Below are 24755 nucleotides of genomic sequence, written 5' to 3' on the forward strand. Positions count from 1 at the left end.
CGGGTCAAAGGGTATGTCCTGAAACTGTAGTTTACTGTTATTTAATTTAAAAGTACATATCAAATATTAATCCCTTACTCTCAGGTGGTACGTGAAATGCACTGGTTCAGACTATCAACACTGACAATCTAGAATATTATATTTAGTGAATCAACCATTTTTGAAAATGCTTGTGCTCACACTTCCTTTGTTTTGCAGACTGTGTATAATCCAATGAATGTTCAGAATGTCCCACACCTGGTTTTCTCAGCCTCTGTAAAGTATTTATACAGGAACTCTTTCGTACTGTGAAAACGTGGGAGGGTTTTATCATGACCTGCAATCATCAGCAGTAGTAATATCTGTGAATCTACTGAGATAATTGAACACAGATTAAAGAGTATACTTAGTTCCACAGTAGTTTATTTTACCTCTCTATAGTAAACTGATTCTGTCTTATTACACATTCACTTAATTTCTAACAAATCTAGTTGAGACTTGGATAACTTTTTCTTCACAGGTTAGAAGAAAAAATTAGGAAGCAGAAAGAGCCACTTGTTATTTTGAATCACGTCTTCCAACTGTGCATTGCTGGTTCGGGAGTCAACTGGGCTGAAGATGCTCAGCTGAGAGAAATAGTTTTGTCCTTGGGTAAAACTGAGTAAAATATGTAGAGTTTTAAGGAGCTCACTTCCTCAAGTTAATGAACAAGGTCAGTATAAATATTGTCTCATCCAGTTGAAGTTGGCTTCTCTCTATCTTTTTCACTACGCTTCTTACGTGACTCAGTTGTGCGTGTTCTGGAGGAGTTATCATTTCTTCTACCTGTTAAATTAAAATGGAAGAAAAATAACATTCAAACATATGCTTAAGCAGTTAGTTGTTTCTTATATGGTACCACTTCACACACACACACAGTAAAGCCAAGTCTTTTTTTTGGGGGGGTGGAGAGATGCTTTAACTTCTCTTCTTAGGCCTCCTTCAGGTCACAACAGGTACTTGTGTAATGTATTAAAAATATAACATGCACTGGCTATCTCATCATGACTGTGAAGCCATATTATCTGAAGGTGGTTCCAGTAGTGAGTGTTGACTACAATTTTACATGGATCCCAGTTGTTATGTCCAGTCAGTACTGATTTATCTCTGATCAATATATAAAAACATGGAAGCATATGCATTGTTTCTGAAAGCTTTCTCTAAAATAATTATTACTGCAACATATCATGGTTATGGAGAAAATGGTCAGAGCAGTGAATAGTTTAAAGTACATAACACGTTGAGATAAACTGACCTTAGGTGGACATATAAACCTGGATTAAAGGTCAGAGAAAATATCTACACTAAGGTGACCTCAACAGAGATCGGATAACAGGATAATGTTGTAGTCCTACTCAATACAAGTACCTATGGTGATATGAAAAAGACTAAAAGTTAATCATACTTTACCAACCTCATCAATCTGTGTTTGGTCTGCTGCATTTTCTTTAAGAGTTGCAATAATAGCCTCCACTCTCTGTTGTTTCTCCTAAAGGCGTTTATTTTCTTTGGTTTCCCACTCTTGTCGACTGATGGCGTTGTGAGCTGCCATATAGCACCGCTCTAAAACCATTCTACATACCTGGAGATGAAAACACCTTTAGTATCTCTTCTTGTTGCAAACAGAACAGTTGTTTGTGTTAATGGAACGTAGAGTATTATAACTGTCTATGACAGGTCTCACATACCTGGTTTATGTTAACATAACAGAGAAAGAATGTACGAGATGGCGCGTGATCCATGGTCCTGGGAACTTCCTGTAATTAAACAAAAAGTGGAATTTCTGATTTGTGTGTAGTTAGATTAGAAAATTACATGAAACTACTCACAAAATTCTAACAAACTGTTAACATGAAGCAAATAATTATAACTTGCACAGTCCTTTAAGTAATAACTTGGAGGATGTCCTAATTCTTCTAGATTTATTAATGCTGAAGTTGCTTACACTTTCATGCAACACTCAGTTCTGTATTGAGTTTTACAGAAAATATCCAAGGAACGTTTCAACTTACGTGAGTATTCAGAAACTTTTCCTGGAACAGTTTGTATGTATATTCCTTCGTGTCTTTAGCTGGAATCATGGCCAGGTCTTCTATCTGTTTCTGTTCCAAGTACTTTTTCATCAGTAACAGCCTGAAAAGGAAACATTCATTAGTTACATTCCATGTTCTCTTATCCAACAGAAAGTTACAAACCAGTATTGAGTCATCTTTAAAACCCTGACATCTTGGCTGAATAACACAGAAACCATACAAACGCTAAGATTTCATTATAATGTTGGATGTTTTAGATTTCTATGTGATTATTTGAAATAGCAACAATGTAACATCACCTAAATATTCTGCAACATTTGATCCAAATCTGTCCTCCACGACAGACATAATGATAGCTTCCACTAACTTCTGCAAAGCTTTATAAGTTGTGACAGTGTATACTCCTCCGCCACGGTCTTCCACTTTTGACAGTAAGTTGGCACTGTCTTCTGTCAGAACAGACAGATAAGGAGCAATTTCCTGAAAAGAAGGTAAACCGTAACGATGTTGGCAGAATGTTTGCTTATTTTCTTCCTCGTAATCTATTTTTTTAAGAGCTCCATTTCTGGTGTTCCAAACTTCAAGTATCTAAGTCTAGCTTTTGAACACACACTTCCTGTTGTTGTTTTAACATTACATAAAGGTAGTAAACTTCATTTTATTGGCTATTCTTTTAGTAATTACTTTAACAACTTCTTTTTGGTTTATAAAATAGTCTTACGGTACCATGCAATAGGCACATACAGTTTAAAACAAGTAAGAAAAATACTGACGAAAGTTGAGGTACTTTTATTGGCAGGTTCTGTAACTATATTACATACTGATGACACTTTTCATCGTGTTTACTCTGCCTAAGCAATCTATCAACGAATATATTACATATTGGTTTCATCACAAGCCTGAAAGTCATACATCTGAAGAGTTTCCAAGCCAGTTCTGATACTGGAGCTTTTATTAAAGTGAATGTGTAAATCAACTTGAAGGATCAAAGACTTTGGTTACCAGTTTTACAATGTTGGTTTCTTTAACTACAGCCTGTAATATTTCTTGCTGGGAGACACAGCAAGTTGTTGGAGTCCAGGGGTCTGATCGAGTCTCTGCCAACCTTAATATTGTCCGTAAGATATCGGCTGCTCTCGGCCCTAGTCTTCGTGACGCAGCATCGATTAAAGCTTGATCTCTGGAGGGATAAAAACACCGACATTACTGTGAAACTAAACTGACATGTCACAAACGTAGTTTCTAATAAACTGTGTACAGCTACCAACAGTAATTTCAAGAAACCAGATTGTAGTTTCAACAGTTCATATATTACTTTCTTACCCTCCTCTTGACAGTGGAAATTCTTTTACTTGTGATAATACAGGGTGTTCGGAAAGTCACTGTGCAGTTTTGTAATCATATTTTATTCAGTCTATTTCAAGCCAGCAACTGATAGCGGTGTTTAGAAACAAAATAAGAAGGATCCAAGCCTGTATTGATGCCATGGGGGTCACTTTCAACATTGTTTATAATTGTCATTCATATTTACCTCCTGTATTGAAACATATCTGTTAATAAATATATAAGTGCACAGTGACTTTCCAAAAACCCTGTATAAATACAATATAAAGCACCTAGTTTTGTTCAAAGTTTGTTAGATATAACACTCCGTATAATCATACGGTATTAAACAGTGGAACAAATATTTACAATGATTTTGATTGCAGTAGTACTAATCTCCATTACACAATCTATAATAGACAGAAATTTATGGTAAACCAGCACAGAATGTGACAGATAATTTAAAAGTGTGAACATTTAATGTAAAATTCCAACTGTGTTTTAACAGAAACTAATGTAACAATTATTTTATACTTGTTACATTAGAAGTGATGAATCTCTAATTTAAAGGTTTAAGGTTACAAGTGACATAAATGTTGACCAACCTAAAGTAATGGTGGAAACGAACGAAGTTGACCCTCCAGTAAATATCTTCATCAGGTTGTTTCTCATCCTCAGTTTCCACTCGTCGTCTCTTTGCTGGGGGTTCGTCAGTGCCTTCTGATTTACGGAGAAGATGCAACTTTATCTTGATAAAATAAAACTTGATGCATTAGGATATAGAATATTTATATCAAGCAGATGACATGTCTATAAAGTCTTTTGTTTTCAATCCTATTAAACTTATCATTTGTCCCTATATTTTGTTTTACACTTACAAGTACTTGTATGCATTAAGAAACACAGTTAAGATCCAACTTTAACAAAGGTTTAACACCAAAGATTTTCATGAATGCAGCACTCGGACTGAACAAACACACACCTCTGGAATTAAATACATTTCGTTTTCAGATATATTCATTGTGGGTGCTACGGGTTTCACTCCGTCGGATGACTGCGGTACAGGACAGCGCTGAACAAAGTGCGTTTGTACTAATTTAACGAAAATGTCTTTAACTTGATTTGGTGACACACCTGAAATGTAAACAATTATTTTGAAATTATTTCCAAAAGTAAAATTAAATAAGAAATTATTCTATTTCACAATGTCTTTTTGTCAGTATAGCAGTAATTAAACCTTACAATAAACTTATCGGATATATGTGTCAACTTGGTGTATTATAGGTAAGTGATCCAATGTGTTATTTTCAACAGTAATGAATAGCAGAACAATATTACCACTTTCTGTTGCCTCAGACAGTCGTGAGGTTACCTTGCCAACAACAGTACTCATGGTCATTTGACCATTGGTCAGTAGTTCTTCCACAATGAGCTCACCTGTGTATCCATACCTATAATTAAATATTGTGGCTTTTGTACAAATAATTATGAAAATTCCACATGTGTCAATGTTTTTCACAAGAATGGTATACAATATAAGATGTAAAACATCAAACATTTTTATACTAAAGTCTATTTAATATACAATAGTTTGTCGTCTATCACTCCTCAAATTGTTTTCCTGATTTCATAATTTTAAATGCTGCGCATTTCATGGAGTAACAGTTTCATTAGAACTTCTTGTCTCTTTCACATATTTAATGAAGTAAAAACAAGAACCATGAAGGTACTATCAATACTTATTATTGTAACATTTTGGGCTTTTGTTCTTCTTAAGGCCTAAACAATAAACTATTTTTGTAATATGCAAACCTTTTGTTTGCTATGCCTTCTGACTGTTCAAACAGTCATTTTCTACATTCACCAACTATTAACACAATTTGAAATAAAAACCTCTTGGTTATTCATCAGATCACAGTATTAAATGCTACCCACTTTAAATAGTTCCTTTTCTAGACAGCAGATGGCAATAAAATAAGGTGATTTGTTTTTGCAGTTTTGAGGCAGACTATTTGGAAATACACTAATAAATATCTTGAAACCTAGCTTTGGGTCATTCCATGTCAAATCATCCAGGTGACCTCCTCAGATATATAACTCAAAAAGTAGGTTGAACACCATCCTGAGTTGTTTTGTAGACCATATTCAGAGATGTAAGAATATATGGTAAAAATCTGAAAAGGCTGAATAACTGGTGACATAGTCAAACTGTCGTCTCAAGTAGGGCTATTTTTAGCTAAATCATACAAAGTTGCATGCAACTACATTTTTTTACAGATCTAACAGACTTTTAATTACAACAATTACTGATTTATCAACTGATATGTTATAGGAAATTTGAAAAACAATTCAGCTTTGTATCATATTAAGTCTTAGAGCTATGGCTTATTACATAAACCAATATATTTTACAATTTGTGGTTTTCAGGTGATTTTACAGCCTCACTATGCAAATCCTAAGGAGATAAATTTGGTTTGAGACCATTTTGAATTCTGTGAGATTAATTCAATAAATGTAACAAATTTCAGCCTTCTACCATCATTACTCTTGTAGCTTTAAGCAGCCAAAGTTGTCCCAAAATGAATTTGCCAAATATAAAAAAATTAAATTTTACACGGCTGTAAATCAGAAACTATTAGATATATTGATCTAATCTTTGGCAATTTTTCATTGTATGGGTAGATAAGCACATGTAAATTTTTTCAAGGCATTCTGTGGGGATCACCTGCAGTCCCCTGGATGATTTGACATGGAATGACCCTTTTAACTCGTAAATAAATTATGACTCTCCTATAATATTCAAACAAAAGTGTATGTATTCCTTCTGTCACATTGATAATTAAACAGTGTAAACCAACTCTGTTTGAAACGCCACCTATTTCAGTAGCAAACTGATCGGGAATGATAAACCTTGGGGTACATATATTCTGCCCATCACAAATATCAACCCTCAACTGCTTGCTCCGTGAACCTTTAACACTTACAGACAACTATATTGGACACATTACTAACTGTACCTTTTTAGTTGTTTACTTAAGTGTAGCTGAAATTTAACAAGGGTAATAACACAACGTTAAACTTATATTCAGCACCACTGATATATTTTTTTAATTATCTAACAAAATTAAATGAAAACCAAGTCTCAGTTTTGTAGGTAGACATGAAAGTATTTTAACAAAATTTTTTTATTCTGTATAGATAAATTGAAAACTTGTTTCATCTTGGATCAGACCATCTTTTAGAAGTACAAAAATATTGAGAGGATGAACAACATTACAGAAACATTACAGTTTTTTTATGATGTAAACATAACATCGTATTTTAATATTGGACGTAAAATTATACTTTGTTTCAGGTCACTCACTGTAGAGTAATAAAACCATTATAAAATTATTGTATACACAGATTTAACAATTGTTATCAAATATTTATTAGCATTAACCAGTTACTTTTAGAATCAACTGGTATTATGTTTCACCTTTACTTCTGAATAACAGTGATTACTTAGTGGAGCTGTGTTGTCTTTTAAGTTATAAATTGTTCAATTTCAAATTATATCAAATATAATAAAACAAATGAAATGTGATTTCTTTCTGTTTTATGTTCTGTTTTTCCTAACTCTCAACAAGAATCCATTCATGTCTACTTATAATTAAATGACTTAGGATCTTACATAATTAATCCTAGTTCAACTGTTATATTATTTTCTTATGCATGAGTGTTGTTTTAATGATGATTTTGTAATTTATTACCTATTAAAAGCAAGTAATAAAATATTGCTGTGAGAAAAAATGGCAAATCATTTATTGTCTCCATTTTATGTTGCAGTGTTAGAGACAATAAACCTTGTAAAATAATAAAGATACATTTCTGATTCAAAGACATGTTACAATATTTTAAGTTTTACCATTTAGGGTTAAATTTAAACATCTGAAATGTCTCTGTACAAGCAACACAGAAGGTATTTATGCTGATTTCTTGAAGGTACAATATATATCTTGACTAAAAATAGTCAAGAAACAAACTGATGACAGGATTACTTTGTTTCCTTGATCCAAGATTAACATCATATAAAGTTTTTTTAGGATTTTGGACAAGGTAGAAAGAAAAATGAATTTTATGAACAACTTCAATAGGTAGTTGTATAGTCTGTTTAAAGATGCTAAGTTCCATTGTATCAAGCTACAATCTGTTAATTATCAAACACTTACAGGGTTTTGCATTGTAAATGTACCGTGGATATCGTAACAGTAGCAAAGCATTATCGGTTAACAAGGTGTATTCAGGGTAACCACGAGTACCAACTTTGAACTCCACCATGTTGTGTTGAATCAGAACACAGAGTGCTTTCTTCACCTACAAAACACATCAGACATTCTAATAAATGTGGCAGTTATTTAAATACATACTATATGTTATACTTTAAAAGACAGTCTTGGAAGTTTGAAAGTCAAATTTACCTTGGCTTTGATGTAAAATTATATACAAATATACCTTTGTATAAAATATAAGTTAAGTAATATGATTTTAATAATGGTTATAACAATGTGACTATACCAAGTTATACTGACTTCAAGTGATAAATTTGTTGCTGAAGATTCTCATTCTATCTTGAGTGGTAAGTTGTAAGAACAAGTTGATGGTGTTGCTATGGGCTTATCTTTAATCAGTTTATTTCTGTGTTTAAGTGAAAGCCAATGGCTAGACATTCCTCATCAAAAGTTTGATTCCAATTAAGGATAAATGACAATAAATTTACTCTGGTTGTAAAAAGTTTTAGTAAACGATGATGCAGTAAAACAAGTTCCGTTGCGAGAAATGGTCAGACCGTCCATCTTGTGTAAATAATGTGTATTAAAGTATCTTTGTTAGCTAATATCTTCCATGAATCTGATGGTCTGCTTTCCCAAGAGGGACACGATTATTAAATATATGTAAACAGGTAAAAATTAAAATTATTACTTATCATTGGAGCATCCAACTTATTTAAAACATTCCATAATAATGTTTAAGAAAACAAAATTTTATCTCTATGCATGATTAATCTACACAACAAACATTTTCATATTGAGTCCAGTGAACTACATGGTTTAATAGTGGATTGTGATATCACAATGTGACCTAATATACTGGCTGACCCAAGAACTGGACATTCTGATAGCAGATTGTGACCCAATACAAGTTCGTTATATCATCAAAAATACAAAACCTGTAATAAATACTGTTACAATCAGACCTCAGCTGTGGTAATATTCACAGGTACAAAACCCACAGTGTACTTTAAAGTGTATAACATTTTTATACAATAATATATAAAGGTCATCTGGACAATGCGTTGTTTATTTTTTTCTTAATGACAGTTCTTTACTTGTACTAAGAATATGAAATCTTGACTTTTTTTCACATGAAATGATCATTAAAAATGGATATACTCTATAACTACTAGTACTTAACCCTAATCATTTCAAGTGTGGTTTGCGAGAAACAGTGGACATGATTTTTGACATAAACAAAACATGTGAACCGCACATCTGCATGAACCAAAGAAACCTTAATGCGAAATCTGGTAAACATCCATCAACATGGACAGACAGTACAATAGTGTAATTTATATCGATGTATAAACGAATGGCATAAAACCTTTAGTTAATTTTTTGAAATTAAATAAGTTGATAAAAACAACGACACGCCCTGGTATTAAAAGTTTCAGCTACTCTTAAAAAACATAACTTAAAAATGAGAAAAATATTTTGATCTTACCTTTTGAAGCGGAAGCTTTGAATCAATAAACAGCAATCGTAACGACATAGAACCCTTTTTCATCAAAAGTGTTCCAATATTTTGAACGACTTCTCCAAAATGCTCTTTTAACAAGACAGAACACAAATTGTTCTTTGCTTTCGACATAGTTGTGTGGTACAAATTTTCTAACTTAACACACTGAATTTTTTAAACTAAGGTTAAAAATTTACAGCAAAAATAAAAGACGCAAATTTTACTTCAAAACAAACACCTTTTTGTCACTCACATGCTCTCATGTCGATATTACAATCACTAGATGGCAGGTAATTAAAAAAAAAAGAAGTTATTTTCCTTCTCAGAATCATTTTATTAAAGAAATAAATATGTGACAATGAGAACAATTTAACACCACAAATTTTTCATATTATGTGTATAAATTCCGCACAAAAGTTTTAATTTACTTAGATAATATTATTTCAGACAAAAGTTTAAAAGGTAACTACAATTATTAGTTTTTTGACAATATTTTCAGTAATAAAGTTAAATACTTATATGTTGTTATGATTTTTCATTTAATCTTCTTTTTCACATTATTAGAATATTTTTCTACTTGCACTTCACAGCAGCATGTCTGCGAAATCCGGATTTTGATACCTGTCCAGATAGTCCATTATTTTGCTTTGTGATTAACTTCAAAACAATAAATCCTTTTACTTATAAATTTTCGCAGCCAATTCAGTTAGTTGCAGCAGTTCACTCTTTCTTTCTTTTTATACGAGCGTTAATTATTAATAACAGTAAACTTTCTTTCTACATAGCCAAATTTTTTTTTGTTTTTATAATAAGCTACAGTGGTTAATTGAATAAAAAAAATGTCCTAAGCATATCGTTGGTCGTATTCTTTTGGATTAGTTGCTAAAAGTAATGTTAATTTTAGTCCGCGCAACAATAATGAAATGATTTATTTCTTCCTTAAGAGAAACATATTTGTTATAAGCTACGCTAATTGTAGACCTATCTTTAAAATCCACAATTCAAGTAATGTTTCGCAGAACGTTTGAAACTAACATACACTTATATTATTAATGTGATTTTGTCACCTACACACTAACCCTCACCGTGTAACTGGCACTGAACTAAATGATTCATTGATTACTCTTTAACCTTTTTAATAGATTTTCGTATTTATAATTTAATCTTATTTAACAGCGCGATTTTTTATATTTCCTTCTTTAAATATTTTATACAACATACAACAAATCTTAATTGCTACAATTTTAATTACCGTTTACCAGCATGTAACAAACATAAAAATACAACTTTATCAAAACGTTCTCTGCAGACTAAGTACACTTCGGTGCTTCGATTTTTAGTTTGGTCATCAGCATTTACTTGGAAGAAAATTAGTATGGGCTTTTTTATTGATTACCGTTGATGGCATATTTTGTAAGTTTCAATACTGAAACAATTAAAGTGATATAATCATGAACTGTAATAGTGGTTCATAAAAGGATTCTCAAGGAATTCCTTAAAATCCTAATAGAACGTTCAGACAAAAGGCCTTTTAAACAGTAAAGATTCGGTTCAAGCAATACTGAACTCTTTAGTATTGGACGAATGTACACAGAAAAGCAAACACGTTAGTCTTCAGAGGAAAAGAAAAATCGCTCAAAACGGTATATTTGTAACTTATTATTCTCTTGTCAGTGTACAATAAGAAACGTCTTTGTATATTGTACAAAAACGTTTTATAGAAAACCAAATAAGATACTGCGAATATTGTTTGTTTGTTTTCTGAATTTCGCACAAAGCTACTCGAGGGCGATCTGTGTTAGCCGTCCCTAATTTAGTAGTGTAAGACTAGAGGGAAGGCAACTAGTCATCACCACCCACCGCCAACTCTTTTACCAACAAATAGTGGGATTAACCGTCACATTATAACGCCCCCACAGCTGAGAGGGCGAGCATGTTTGGCGCGACGGGGATGCGAACCCGCAACCCTCACCCCATATTTTACATCTCAAATGAATACGATCGAATATACGTTAGGTACAGTAAAATAAATATGAACCGTATCAGCGAGTTACTAGTTATGTTTATTATTAACATTACAGTGTATAGGGTTAAGTTGTTTTTTATCCAGAGTTGAGCATAAAAAAGCCAACAAATAAAATAAATAAATAAAAAGCTGGATATTTAAAAATCTGCAAATAGGGACCGTACAAAATTTAAACAAATAAGGCCGGAGTTATTATAGACATTATCTACTCTTATTACGAATCGTTATTTTAACTTCATGAAATATATGTTTCCACGTAACAACGTGGAGCCAAAATAGGAGTTTGTAGTTATCGCCCTTTCAGCCGTGGGGACGATATAACGTAATGGTCAATCCCACTATTCGTTGGTAAAAGAATAGCCCAAGATTTAGCCGTGGGTGGTGATGATTAGGTGCCTTCCCTCTTGTCTTACACCGCTAAATTAGGGACATCTAGTGCAGATAGCCATCGTGAAGCTTTACGCGAAATAAAAACAAACAAACAAACGAAGATAATCTAGAATTGAATAATAACCTAACAACAATATAACTATAACAATTAGGGATACTGTTACTTTACATGTAATATAGCTATATAATCGAGAGATTGTTATATGTCAATAATAAACTTTTGTTTTATTGTAATTTTACATTGTAATGTAAAAGTGAACACAATATTTCAAATGTAGCCTAACCGCCACATTGAGATAATTTTCTAATAAACAAAATACCAAAGATGACTCTGGTTAAAAAATGTGATGGCAACAGTTTCCTTCTGATTAATTAATTTTTAGAAACAAGAATCAAATAACTTGTCAAAATGTCCCAGGCTTTGGAATATTTCAGCATGTTAAATGTTTGTGATTCATAGATAAAAGCGAACACTTTAAGCCTAACGTACTCTAATCGCGCAACATACGTTATTCACATTATTATGTACGTATTATATACAAAATACCAAAGATGACTCTGGTGAAACAAAAATTATGGTAATCGTTTCCTTTTAATTTATTACTTTTTAGAAACAAGAATCAAATAACTATTTCATCTGCTTTGGAATATTTCAGCATGTTAAATGTTTCTAACTCACAGATAAAAGCGAACACTTTAAGCCTAACGTACTCTTTATGTATTAAATGCAACTCGTGTTGTTGACATTATTATATGATATCATATACGCACTTAAGTGTGAAAAACAATTTTATATTCAAGAGTAAAACGACGACAAAGTGTATGTGTTTACTTATAGCAAAGCTACATTGAGCTATCTGCTGAGTCCACCGAGGGGAATCGAACCCCTGATTTTAGTGTTGCAAATCTGTAGACTTACCGTGACAAAGTACAAAAAGAAACAAATAATGTAGTATGTATATTTATTTATATGCTGTGTTAACAAACTGAATAAAAACAATTGCCACACTTTTATATATGTGATCCAGTCTTACATGTTTCAATTTATCTAATATAAACATATAACGACATATCATAATAATGTTACACTTTATCAGGTTTAATTGTAGCACTACTGATACACGACAGTAAAAAATGTATTTTATTTTTACTTCGTTAACCACATTACATACTAGCCCTGGTGATGGTACATCTTACCGAAACATGTCAGATGTATCTAATAATAATGATTTCTACCTTTCATAGTGCCAAAATACGTCAGTTTTCGTGTTTTTCACTCTCAATTATACATGCCTGTTAACCATAATATTTCAATTATAAAGTAGAGAAGAGGCAGCTAGCTAATGAGAACACATTAATGCTCGGTCAACACTTTTACTATAATTGGATAGTGAAAATTACATCAACTTTACTATGTATACACGGGCTAAGCGTGCAAGGCTGTATTTTCATAAATGTTTGTTTGTTTTGGAATTTTGCGTAAAGCTACTTGAGGGTTATCTGCGCTAGCCGTCCCTAATTTAGCAGTGTAAGGCTAGAGGGAAGGCAGCTAGTCATCACTACCCACCGTCAACTCTTGGGCTACTCTTTTACCAACGAATAGTGGGATTGACCGTTGCATTATAATGCCCCCACGGCTGAAAGGACGAGCATGTTTGATGCAACCGGGATTCGAATCCGCGACCCTCAGATAACGAGTCGAACGCCTTAACCCACCTGGTCATGCCGGGCCCTGGGGAGATATGTCGTCGGAGTTTGGGAATGTGATACTGGGTTCGTGGCTATTTGTGGTTTATGTTCTGTTGACGTCATCTGTTCAGAAAACTTTATTGTGGTTTGTGGGTGTAATTTGTCGTTCTAACTTTATTTAATGAATCGAATATTAATATTTTTCGTGTGCAATCTTTCAAACGTTGTTAAATAAAGATAACTTCACTTTTAATGGGAAAATAATTAGAGCAGAGCCGGCGCACAAAACATTAAAAGGTTTAACCATCAGATTGGCACCTTGTAAGCTACCCCGCAATGCGATAGCGTCTGAGCTTCAAAAATATGGGATTGCAATAAAAATTGAACACGGAACGCATCAGACATGCCCTAGTGTAGGTACTGAAAAACAGTGTGTGGATATGAAATACCCCATCCCAAACTTCCTGACGATTAAGGGGTTCACATTAATAATAAACTATCCTGACATGAGACTGAAGTCTGAGGGGGCTCAGGCCCACGTGTCCAGCCTAGGGGTGGTTTGGGCCTGTAAGGAGGCTGAAGTCAGTCTCAAGTGAGGGGGGGGGGATAGGGCCTCTGGGGTGATCCAAATCTTCTCGTAGATTTAGGGAGGGACCTGCGTCTAATCTATGTTAGTGGGGGTATTCCCCACCTGTATAAGAAGGGTTGCCCTCTCCATTTTTCTTATGGGTTTATTCCACCAAATAATATGTTGAGCACTTCCTCAGTCTCCCACGCTTGCCAGCATCCCTAGAGAAAGGAAAAGCCTGAATCCAATCACCCTCTTAACCTCTTTCGTCTAGGGGATAGTAAAGTTCTGCAGTGGTAATCCTTCCTGTAAGACATCCCTGAAAAATCCTCAGCTGAGCGAGGCAACCTGATGAGCAGAAAACCAAAGAAACAGCAGAAGTGAGTGGTCCCTCCTGAAATGTTGATGGGGTCCTCCTGTCTCACTCGTAACATCCAGGAGACGTGTAGTTGTGCTAAACGGTCAGTCCTATACTCGTAACATCCAGGAGACGTGTAGTTGTGCTAAACAGTCCTAAACATTCCTCTTACACCTCTTTCAGTTTGATAGTTTTTCCGCAGAAGACCCATGTTGCCTCAAGGAAGGATTACTTCTTCGTAAACAGTTTTCCCCTTCCAGCTATTTGGTCCTTTGGTTCGACTCGTATGTGAATCCTTAATCTTAACTTCTCTAGTAGTATCTGGCATGCCATGGTCGTCGATGTCTGCCGCAGATTTGACACATGAAGAAGAAGAAGATATTAAGGGAATGTATTGCAGATGTTCTTTCCCTCTTTGGACAGGTAGTTGATAATACAGGCCAATATCGTCCTTGGGGATGACTTCAACTGTGTGCTGGGCTCCCACCTTGATGAAATAGGGCGAGATCTCCTTTCTGTTGATCAGTCCCTGTGATTGGTCTTCAGACTCCAGTGTTCACGATACCTGGCGTACACTTTCCAGAACCGTCTTTGTTGCCACTTGGACTAGTCAGGGTGTATATTGTCACCTTGATCATGTCTGTGACAGCTAGTCTTAGGTTGTCCTTCAGTACAGCTGCAGTTTATCGGGTTGGTAATGTTTCACTTTGTATCATCATTGGATCTTTTTAACCAAACGGGAGGACTTTACATATGTTTTTAGGGGTCCAAAAGTGTGCAGACTGTCTCCACTCGCTGAGGACGAGGTAGGGGATAAATTGATGATCGCCCTTGTCTGGGGTGTCTGTTTAGTTGACACTATAAATAAAACCAAGAGGGTGGGTTTTAAGGAAGCCATGTCTTCCTACTGAGGCAGACAGGCATGCAACATTCGCGAGCTGGCCATCTCGTCCTGTGAGCCAAGGAAGATACCTTGGTAAACTTGCTTCAGGGTAGACTGCAAGGTTAGACTTGAAATATTCCTAACTGTTTTGAGCAGCGAGTGTCTCTAGCCTGATAGTTGTTGGATCCCATAAATGTTCTAAGGTTTCATTGTACAAGGCACGTGAGATATCGGGAAACAGGCACATCCCCAGTCTGAGAGATGATGTTTAGGTGTTCTCGGACATTACTGACATCCTCAACACGTGGCTTTCTTATATTCGACTTTGCCTGCAGGCGAGGGACTTTGGCGAGACATTACACAGCTCTTGCCAACCCTGGACACCTCATAACTTGACAACCTAGTGGAATCCATTACTCTGAGTGTTGGGTAGTTATCTAGAACTAGATGGCCTACCAGTGGACTTCTATTTCTTAATTTGGCATGATATCAGACCCCTCTTCATTAACGACTGTCTGACCTGTGGGTCCATGCCTCTGGGTACGCTAGATGGGTTCCTCCACCCAGCCCAAGGATCTTTCCTAGGGGCATCCCATATCCTTCCTGAATGTCGATGCAAAAATTGTTTTAAAGATCCTGTGTGCCAATTTAAGTGCTGTTATGCCCAATCTTGTCCTTGGCACTCAAAAATGTGGTGTTCAGGATAGAAGTATCAAACAGAACTTCTTGTAATAGGGTAAGTCCCGTGGAAAAACCATGGACAAAATATTTTTGCTAATTTCGTGTTGCTTGATCAGAGTAAAGCCTTCGAGTCCATCACAAATTTTTGTATGTTCTGGAGAGGTATGGTTTTCCTCCAATTTTATGCAGTGTGTACGAACCATCTATACATCTTGAAGTAGGATTTTAGTAAATGGATACTTGATGACCCTTAAATATCTGTTAAAGTGTCTATCAAGGATGTCCTTTATCACCATCCCTATATACGTTGGTGATAGAGTATCTGCTCTTATTTGTATCAACTGATTTTGATGCATGACTTTTTGTTGCCAGGGTCGGTGTCAGCTAAGTTTGTCGGCCAAGCAGATATCGTGAATCTTTGTCCAACCAAACATCCTTGGGTTAAACATTGGCAAATGTCTATAAATACTCACCCCAATGCAGCACAGGGCTCAACTTCACCAAATCTCGGTCTCCATGGTTGGGCAAGTGAATCTCATCTTGAGACACCCCATTTGGTCTGGCATGAATTCCTCTGGCTAAATATCTCTGGGTTTGCTTCCTTGTGAAATCTGAGATGGTGCAACGTGTCAGTTTGGCAGTCGAAGATTATTGCCACAAATCTTCTAATTTGTTTGGTTGGACACAGGTAGTAAAGAGGACAATACTCCCTTGATTTGGTATTTTGGGACAATTCTTCCTCTGGATAACTACAATGTACGGGCTGTAAAGTGGTATGTCTATACTGTCCCCTAGAGTGGTAAGACAGAGGCCATCTCTCGATTGTCTTTAATTCAGCCACCCCACAAAGGAGGTCTGGACACTTGATGTATCTGGACCAAGTATTTTTCTCTCTTCTTATCTACAACCATCTACTGTCTTGGGAGGTTTATTCCTGTAACAAACTTCCTCGTTTCTTCATTTGCACAGACCTCGGACACTTTCGTGTTTCACCTAGTACGAGAAACCAAGTGTTTTGATTCTCCCGACTGGTAGGCTGACGCTGTTACGGAGATCAGACATTGTCACGCCACGTTACGTGATCTTCCGTCGGAATCCAGTTCCTTCTAACAGCTGGTGATCTCGAAATCTACTCGCAAGATAGAACAACACTATTCTGCTCTTCAGTGGGACGTCATAAGAGCCGGGTAGTGATTGCGCAATGTTGATGGTTACTTTCACGCTTTCAACTAGCGCGTCATTCATGTGAGAAAACAACTGTACCCACTAAATTTCAGTTATACCGCATCGTGTCCTTTGTCACGCTCGTGCATAGTCAGTTCTGCACATGTTGGTACTCTTCTCAATGGCGAGAGAAATATGGAAAAGTGGCTCGCTTTTTCCGTGTCATCTCGGCTAGAACCATACTGTATCACGTGCCCAGTCGCCTGACCTTCACATTTCGTAATACCATAACGTTATATAAGTAGGTCATTTGACTCATCCTTAACAAATTCACTTCTGACTGGACTCCAGTGACGTACTTTAAAGATACTGGATAAGGCTAGGTATACGTTGTTAGTCACCCTTAAGCCTAGTTACTTTAAACTAGCGTCCCCTAGCGTCTTAATTTGTAATCTTTTAAATTGCCTTTAATTTTAATTATTACTTTAATTACCATTATAATTTTTATCTTGTTAAATTATTTCTGTATCTTTTTATATTTTTTAACATAAATAAACTATGGCTTCTGTCTTTTTGTACATATTTTACTGTTCCATATAAATTCAAGTGATTAGAAATTACTTTTGCTACGGAATTTTAATTGTTTTAATTTTTTTTCATTTGTTTTATAATTTATATTTTGCTTTACTGGCCCTAGAGTGCATGCCATGGAGAGGTAATCAGCATAATCTCCTAATGTTATTTGGGGCTGGGTGACTGTGCCCCATTTTTTTTTAATAAGGATTCACTAACCTTCAACTGGTCCATTGTAAATAATGTCCTACCAGTGAGAACGTTTCTACATGTTAAACATTAGTATAACAGTCATATCATGCTCGAATGGAGTCTGTTCTCCATCTGTTCGTCGCGTTTCAAATATCGGGCAGGTTCGGTTGTTCCGTATCCCTCCGAAGTCGGCCACGACTACATCGTGTCACGTTCCAGTTCCCAGCTACCTACCATTCACCCTTCCTTATACTATCGTATTTTCTAAATACAGGGTGGCCCGTAAGTCCCTACCCATCTATATGTCTTATGTATCCAGTGTGCTGTCCTCATTCTCGCTGCATAATATTATGCGACGCCATGTCATAATACGCTCTTCAAGTGTAAATGGGCTTACATCTGCCAGATTTCACTGAGAAAAACGAAACAACTTCATAATACATGTAATTGAATATAACATAATAACATATGGATGGATAGGGACTTACGGGCCACCCTGTCCATCACTTGGCTAACAAGGAACCAATATGTACGAAGAGGTTCTCTTGAGATCGCTTAGAACATTGCCTAAGGTTAGGCTTAAACTCACTGTGCCTCGAAGCGCACAACCAATTGTGAGAAACTCGGGGTTTTTCCACCGTTGTAGACCAGACGTTTCGCATAAAAAGACCATTGATAACAAGCGGGTTACATAAATATTCTGACTTGTTTAAGTTCCTTTTATCATCAAGTTCATTATTATTATATCGAATTGTTCATAACCGTGACCAATCAGTAAAATTTTATATTTTACCAAATTTCTCGAATGACTACAAATGTTAACAGGAAACTAAAAGTTTGCAATATTTTACATCTATTCAAAATTAATGTTTGACCTTTGAACTGTTTAACTACTACTCATGGGGTGAGAAAGACAGCTACTGTGGTGGTGTGAACTAACATTATACTAATTATTTATAAACGTTTTAATTTTCAAAGATCTACATCTACCTTGTTGGTTTTAAATATAATTCATTACAAAGCGCCCCCCAGTGACCTGTCTTCAAAGATCTACACATACCTTGTTGGTTTTAAATATAATTCATTACAAAGCGCCCCCAGTGGCTCAGCGGCCTGTGGTTCAAAGATCTACTTCTACCTTGTTGGTTTTAGATATAATTCATTACAAAGCGTCCCCCAGTGGCTCAGCAGCCTGTCTTCAAAGATCTACATCTACCTTGTTGGTTTTAAATATAATTCATTACAAAGCGTCCCCCAGTGGCTCAGCGGCCTGTCTTTAAAGATCTACATCTACCTTGTTGGTTTTAAATATAATTCATTACAAAGTTCCAGAATTGATTGGGGAAATGGAAAACTTGAATGGTATTCCATAATTTTAAGAATTAAAATGATCAACTGATTTAATATCTATATCTTAGGATTGCTGGTATAGGTCTTAAGATGACCTAGGAAGGTTGAAACGTTCTCTGCTTTATCAGAAAGTGTCAATACCAGCAGCCATCAGACCCATTTCTTACTCTTAGGGGGTATCTTGGCATTGTAATAATACCCGTTCACAAGTTCTACCAAACACAATCGTATAAAGAAACACCGACTTTTCCTTTCGGCTACATTGTGGTCGGAAACAAATTTACCAACAGTTAATCTATAACACCTACAAATAACAGATTAATTTTAACATTATCATTTTGTGGGATTTTTACTTTAAGTTTGTTTTTGAATTTCGCACAAAGCTACTCGAGGGCTATCTGTGCTAGCAGTCCCTAATTTAGCAGTGTAAGACTAGAAGGAAGGCAGCTAGTCATCACCACCCACCGCCAACTCTTGGGCTACTCTTTTACCAACGAATAATGGGATTGACCGTCACATTATAATGCCCCCACGGCTGAAAGGGCGAGCATGTTTGGCGTGACGGGGATGCGAACCCGCGATCCTCAGATTACGAGTCGCACGCCTTAACGCGCTTGGCCATGCCAGGCCTTTGCTTTAAGACAGTTGTGGGTTTGACAGTAAAATTCACTGCACCTGTTTAATTAACTTTTGTATAAAGTATAGTCGTATAATTAGGGTTCTTAAACTGTGACTTGTCGAAGTTCTGCGAGTTTCAACTGACTAACGTAAATGCTAAAGCATATGTCGGATGGAATGTTTTGATATCAGGACCATGGTCTTGGTAGGGGCTGAACTCTGAAGTTATTTTTTAATCAACTTATTTCTGTTGTAGTGAAAGCTAATGGCCAGAAATTTGCCAACAAGTTTAGAATATTATCTCAAATGTGTTATGAAACCTTAAAGAACTTTGACCATGTTTCTCAATTTGTTCACTGTTATAATGGAATACATTGTATCATGAAGTTCACTGGGGTCATAACCAGGATGAAAAACTATATAACAACTTAAATCCAAAATAAACCAATACAAAGGAACACCTTTATACGTATATTAAAAATAATATAAAATTATATATTCAAACATCTAAGCACGCCCTCTACGTTCCGACACTCATTTACACAACCCCTTTCAAACATGTGGTCAGCTTCCGGTCAGTTACCTCTTTCTTTCTTTGTGAACAAACAATGACCGAAACGTTGTTCGCTCCTCTACGTAAAATATTTTCTCAACCCAAACGAGCCGTTTTACGTGTATATTTTGGACACTAATTGAAATGGTCAACTTAAATATAAAGTATATCTTATGAAAACCTGTGTAGTAACTTACAGTTTTATTCTAAGCACTTTCTAAAACAAGTATCTAGTACGGGGTCTTACATAAAGAATTCACGTAATACTTGTTTAAAATATATTTTTCAAATTTTGTAATTAATAAACTACTTAAGTAATTGAAGTATCGTTATAACATCTAACCTACACCACTAAATATTCCTTCATCATGAAGAATTAGTTAAACGTTAATAAAGGCATGTATCAGTAAATATATTGATGATTGTTCAAATCAAATATTACCTAATTTTTCTCAACTTGAGGATCGGCTTCAAGTAAAACCAAATCTTTACTACAACTGTCTCAAAGAGCCACACCCACCACTGAAACCCTGTCTCGAACAGCCACACCCACCACTGAAACCCTGTCTCAAACAGCCACACCCACCACTGAAACCCTGTCTCAAACAGCCACACTCCCACTGAAACCCTGTCTCAAACAGCCACACCCACCACTGAAACCCTGTCTCAAACAGCCACACTCCCACTGATACCCTGTCTCAAACAGCCACACCCCCCACTGATACCCTGTCTCAAACAGCCACACCCCCCACTGAAATCCTGTCTCAAATCTAGACTCAAAAGTTTTACGTTCAAGAACAATTCCCTTAACAATTTCCAGCAGTTTAGAATTAAGGTATTAAATACAGTTCAAAAAGGGGCAGCTGGTTTATTCCACGACCCCTGGTGCAGTACTTAGGGATCTTTAGTTTAATTTACAAGTGGTTGTGCAGTTCAACGTCAATACAAGCGGTGCCACAGTGCTTTTGATTTAGAACCCTTCGTAATAAAGAAATTTGGTGTACCTTTGTTACTCGTAAGTTTTCAAAATATTTTATTGACCAAAATCATCCGGAAAACAAATGTCATATCATGCTGTGTGATATACTACAGAATATTTAAATATCAATGAAATGTGTCCGGTTAAAAGGGAGGTCCAGAAAACTAATTTTTCTATTTCGATGTTCTATCAAATAGAGACCCCTCCAAGATATGGCCATCGATGTTCTATCAAATAGAGACCCCTCCAAGATATGGCCATCGATGTTCTATCAAATAGAGACCGCTCCAAGATATGGCCATTGATGTTCTATCAAATAGAGGCTTCTCCAAGATATGGCCCTCGATGTTCAATCAAATAGAGACCCCTCCAAGATATGGCCATCGATGTTCAATCAAATAGAGACCCCTCCAAGATATGGCCATCGATGTTCAATCAAATAGAGACCCCTCAAGATATGGCCATCGATGTTCAATCAAATAGAGACCCCTCAAGATATGAACCTCGATGTTTTTTTCTTAGAATTTAGTAACTTTTGCAGCCAAATATAAACAAGAACAGTACTATTAAAAGCTACAGTTAATCTTACTAAACCACAGAATATAACTTAAATATAACCAATATTTTGATCCTACCTTTCGAAGCGGAAACTTCGACTCATTAATCGGCAATCGTAAAGTCATTGAATATATGTTCACATTAAGATTTCTTCAAAACTGTTCATTCACCAAAATATGTTATTTCGTTTAACATGACTGTACGGCAGATATGTCTTAACTTCACAGACTTGTTTTAACAGTAATGATAAAAATACACAGTAATATCTAATTCTCAGTTACATTACACCAACTTATCAATCACGTGCTCACATGTTCGTATTACCACCGCTAGATGGCAGTTAATATGGAAAGTTATTCTCTTCAGAAACGGCTTATTAAATACATAAATAACAGTTTATCACGACGGATTTTTCATATTACAAGTAATAATTTTATATCAAAAGTTAGAGCGATAATTTTTAAATTTGACAAGTATTTCTAGGTATAAAACTTAATATTCAAATGTTACAATCTTACTCTAAACTCTGACTTTTTGAATCTTACTAAATCACTTTTAACTTGTATATGTTCCCAGAATATTCAATAGATTAGAAAGGTTCTCTTACGATTTGACTAATGTTCAACATAACTTCTGAAAACTAACATACACCTATCTTACATACGTAACGTAGTTACATACGCATTGACTCATTCTGTCTAAGTAGCAATAAATTTGCTCAATCACTGATTCCTTTCTTCTTCACGTATTCATAATCTTATTTTCATACACTAGACGAAACTTTGACATTATGAACTTAGCTTTTTTCTTTAAGTTCTTACTTCTAAATACAGAAGCCTATAACACCCTAAACTTTTTACTTTTGTTGGGGGGATATTCATATTTTCGTCTTTCAGTATTTCATTGGGTAACAGATATGATATAGATAACAAAATATAATTTTTACAAAACACGGAAGGCACTGTTGCCAGTAATTGTTTACTTACGTTCCTTTGCAAGCAGTCTGATCTTTGAGATATTTTGAGTTAAATAACTAAAAAACATTTTTTAACTACTGTAAAAACCTGTTTAATTAACACACCTATTAAATCTTCAAGACAGGTTAACTTCCAGCCTGCATTTCTAGGGATGATACATGCTTCAGATCAGTTACTGGGATCTGAGAATGATGCACTTCAAATTTGGTTACGTTCAGTCCAACTACTTACCAATTATAAATAACTGTCATACAGTATCTGGAAGATTGTTCTATAACTTTTAACTGCTTCTAAAGTGTTTAAACTATATGTGTGATGCATAATTTTATTTATTAATCAATGAAGTTTGCTGTTAAAATAACTTCATTTTAAATCAAACCATCTAACAAAGAAAGTGCTTGTTTTCGATAGTTCTTTAAAGGAAACTAATTTCACAGGTCAATCAGAAAGATTGAACTTAAAGAGAAGGTTCCACTTTGTGTAACCCTGTGTTGAAAATGTTCTCACTCTGTGTCGAAGTAATAAGTATAAACCATATTTTATCTCTAGGTTGATACTTGTTCAAGTGAAGAATTATACACGAGTTTCCATCAAGGCAAGTTTATCTTGTAGTCAGAGGAAAGATGTGATTATGTAAGTGGAAAATTCATTTTCATAGCTTATTGGGGAACAAACAGGGTAAGTACTAGTTTAATGGAAAGAACAACTCACAATGAGTGTAGATAAAGGTGAATCAATCTCCGTTTGGAAGTGTTATTGAAACATTCCACCTTTCTTCTGAACCCGAGTTCTGTCAACTGGTTTAACTACGTGTTTAACAAGCTGTATACAAGTGTTTACTTACTAAACAAGAATTAACCTCTTACATCTGTTATTTTTTACACATTCAAAAGTAAGATTATGTCACGATTCATCATGCACTAATCTGAGTGAAAGTGTTTTGTATGAATATCTTACAATGTACATTTTATTGGCAGTTGGTTTGAATGATGTAACACCGACTTTAACCGTTTCTCACTTGTGGTAATTCTTCAAACAACTGAAAACCATTTGTTTCCATGCAACGTCCCCAGAACCTGTTTTGGAATTAGGTTCACATTAATTAATAAAACTAGGATTCCCTCTAAAAAACAAAGCAACCATAAGTGAAATGTTCGTGTTACTTTAGATTAAACAATTCAGAAAACAGCTATCTCACTTTCCCATCCACATTCATGAAGAATCTATCAAGTAAAGAAACTAATTCTGGTAATTAATTAATTAAAACTTGTTTTGGATAATTATTCATCATGAGAGTTTTGATACAAAACGTTTATTTCTTAACTTAATTTCACCTTTCACAAACTTAAATTAATGGTTGCTCTTAAAGTATTTCTACACCAAAGGAAAGTTTCTTGTGGCCAAACTGCCTTTGTCAAGTCTCCTTTTACCCTCGCCATTATTTGGCAAGCAAGTTCCCAAACTGCTTGGCAAGTTTCATGGCCTCGTCCAGAGAAGAAACTCTTGTTCCGTAGCCTGAGCTGCCTCTTCTTTACCTCCACCTTCCCATCAATCACCCCGATATTTCTTGGACCCATTCATTGGCTTTAAGTCCTTTAGAAACTGCTCCTGTGGGATATAACAAAGGAAACAATACAACGATTTCTTCTGCAGAAATTAAACATGTTTAAGGTCTCAACTTAGCCCTTACGGAGAACCAAGAACAACTGTCAACTTTATACTTGGATAATGTAACATTCTTGTAAGTTCTAGTTTTAAGTTCAATGATAAATAGCCCTCGCAAGCTGGAATGTCTGAATAACAGGTAGTGTTTTGAATGTTTTATATTATAAAACACACGACTATCAGATGAATTACAAGCACCTGAGGACAGCCGAGATTGTTAATAATTTTTTGAAACGGACACTTATTGGCACAGCAAACAACTAAAATAAGTCTTCTTCCTAAAAAGGAGAGTAAAATGACTAGTGGGATCCTGGAAAGTATTGACAGAAAATGACTGTGGGACCCTGGTGTATTGAGAGTAAAATGACTAGTGGGATCCTGG

General features: G+C 35.3%; 3 protein-coding genes across 7 annotated transcripts in view; 2 read left to right on the forward strand and 1 right to left on the reverse strand.

The window, feature by feature from the left end:
- Positions 1–7166, forward strand: part of LOC143247010 (centromere protein H-like) — a 20690-nt gene extending 13524 nt beyond the window's left edge. For 3 of the 5 annotated variants that reach the window (XM_076494309.1, XM_076494313.1, XM_076494312.1), the window contains one exon: positions 500–722. In XM_076494309.1, the coding sequence (XP_076350424.1) occupies positions 500–644 (145 nt within the window). In that variant the 3' untranslated portion in view covers positions 645–722. Of the gene's footprint in view, positions 1–499; positions 723–4052 lie in introns of those variants that run through there. The other 2 variants (XM_076494311.1, XM_076494310.1) reach the window with 2 other exon arrangements.
- Positions 1–24755, forward strand: part of LOC143247018 (alanine--tRNA ligase, cytoplasmic-like) — a 325641-nt gene that overhangs the window by 126316 nt on the left and 174570 nt on the right.
- On the reverse strand, positions 385–21849 carry LOC143247009 (DNA-directed RNA polymerase III subunit RPC3-like). Its single transcript, XM_076494308.1, has 10 exons — positions 21809–21849; positions 4713–4825; positions 4357–4508; positions 3980–4122; positions 3054–3231; positions 2351–2531; positions 2031–2151; positions 1707–1775; positions 1433–1600; positions 385–804 (listed from the first exon to the last, which is right to left on the reverse strand). Exons 1-7 carry the CDS (start codon positions 21832–21834, stop codon positions 2141–2143), a joined length of 804 nt encoding a protein of 267 aa, XP_076350423.1. The 5' UTR covers positions 21835–21849; the 3' UTR covers positions 385–804; positions 1433–1600; positions 1707–1775; positions 2031–2140.

This window comes from Tachypleus tridentatus, chromosome 3 (assembly GCF_004210375.1).
Source record: "Tachypleus tridentatus isolate NWPU-2018 chromosome 3, ASM421037v1, whole genome shotgun sequence".
NCBI lineage: Eukaryota > Metazoa > Arthropoda > Merostomata > Xiphosura > Limulidae > Tachypleus > Tachypleus tridentatus.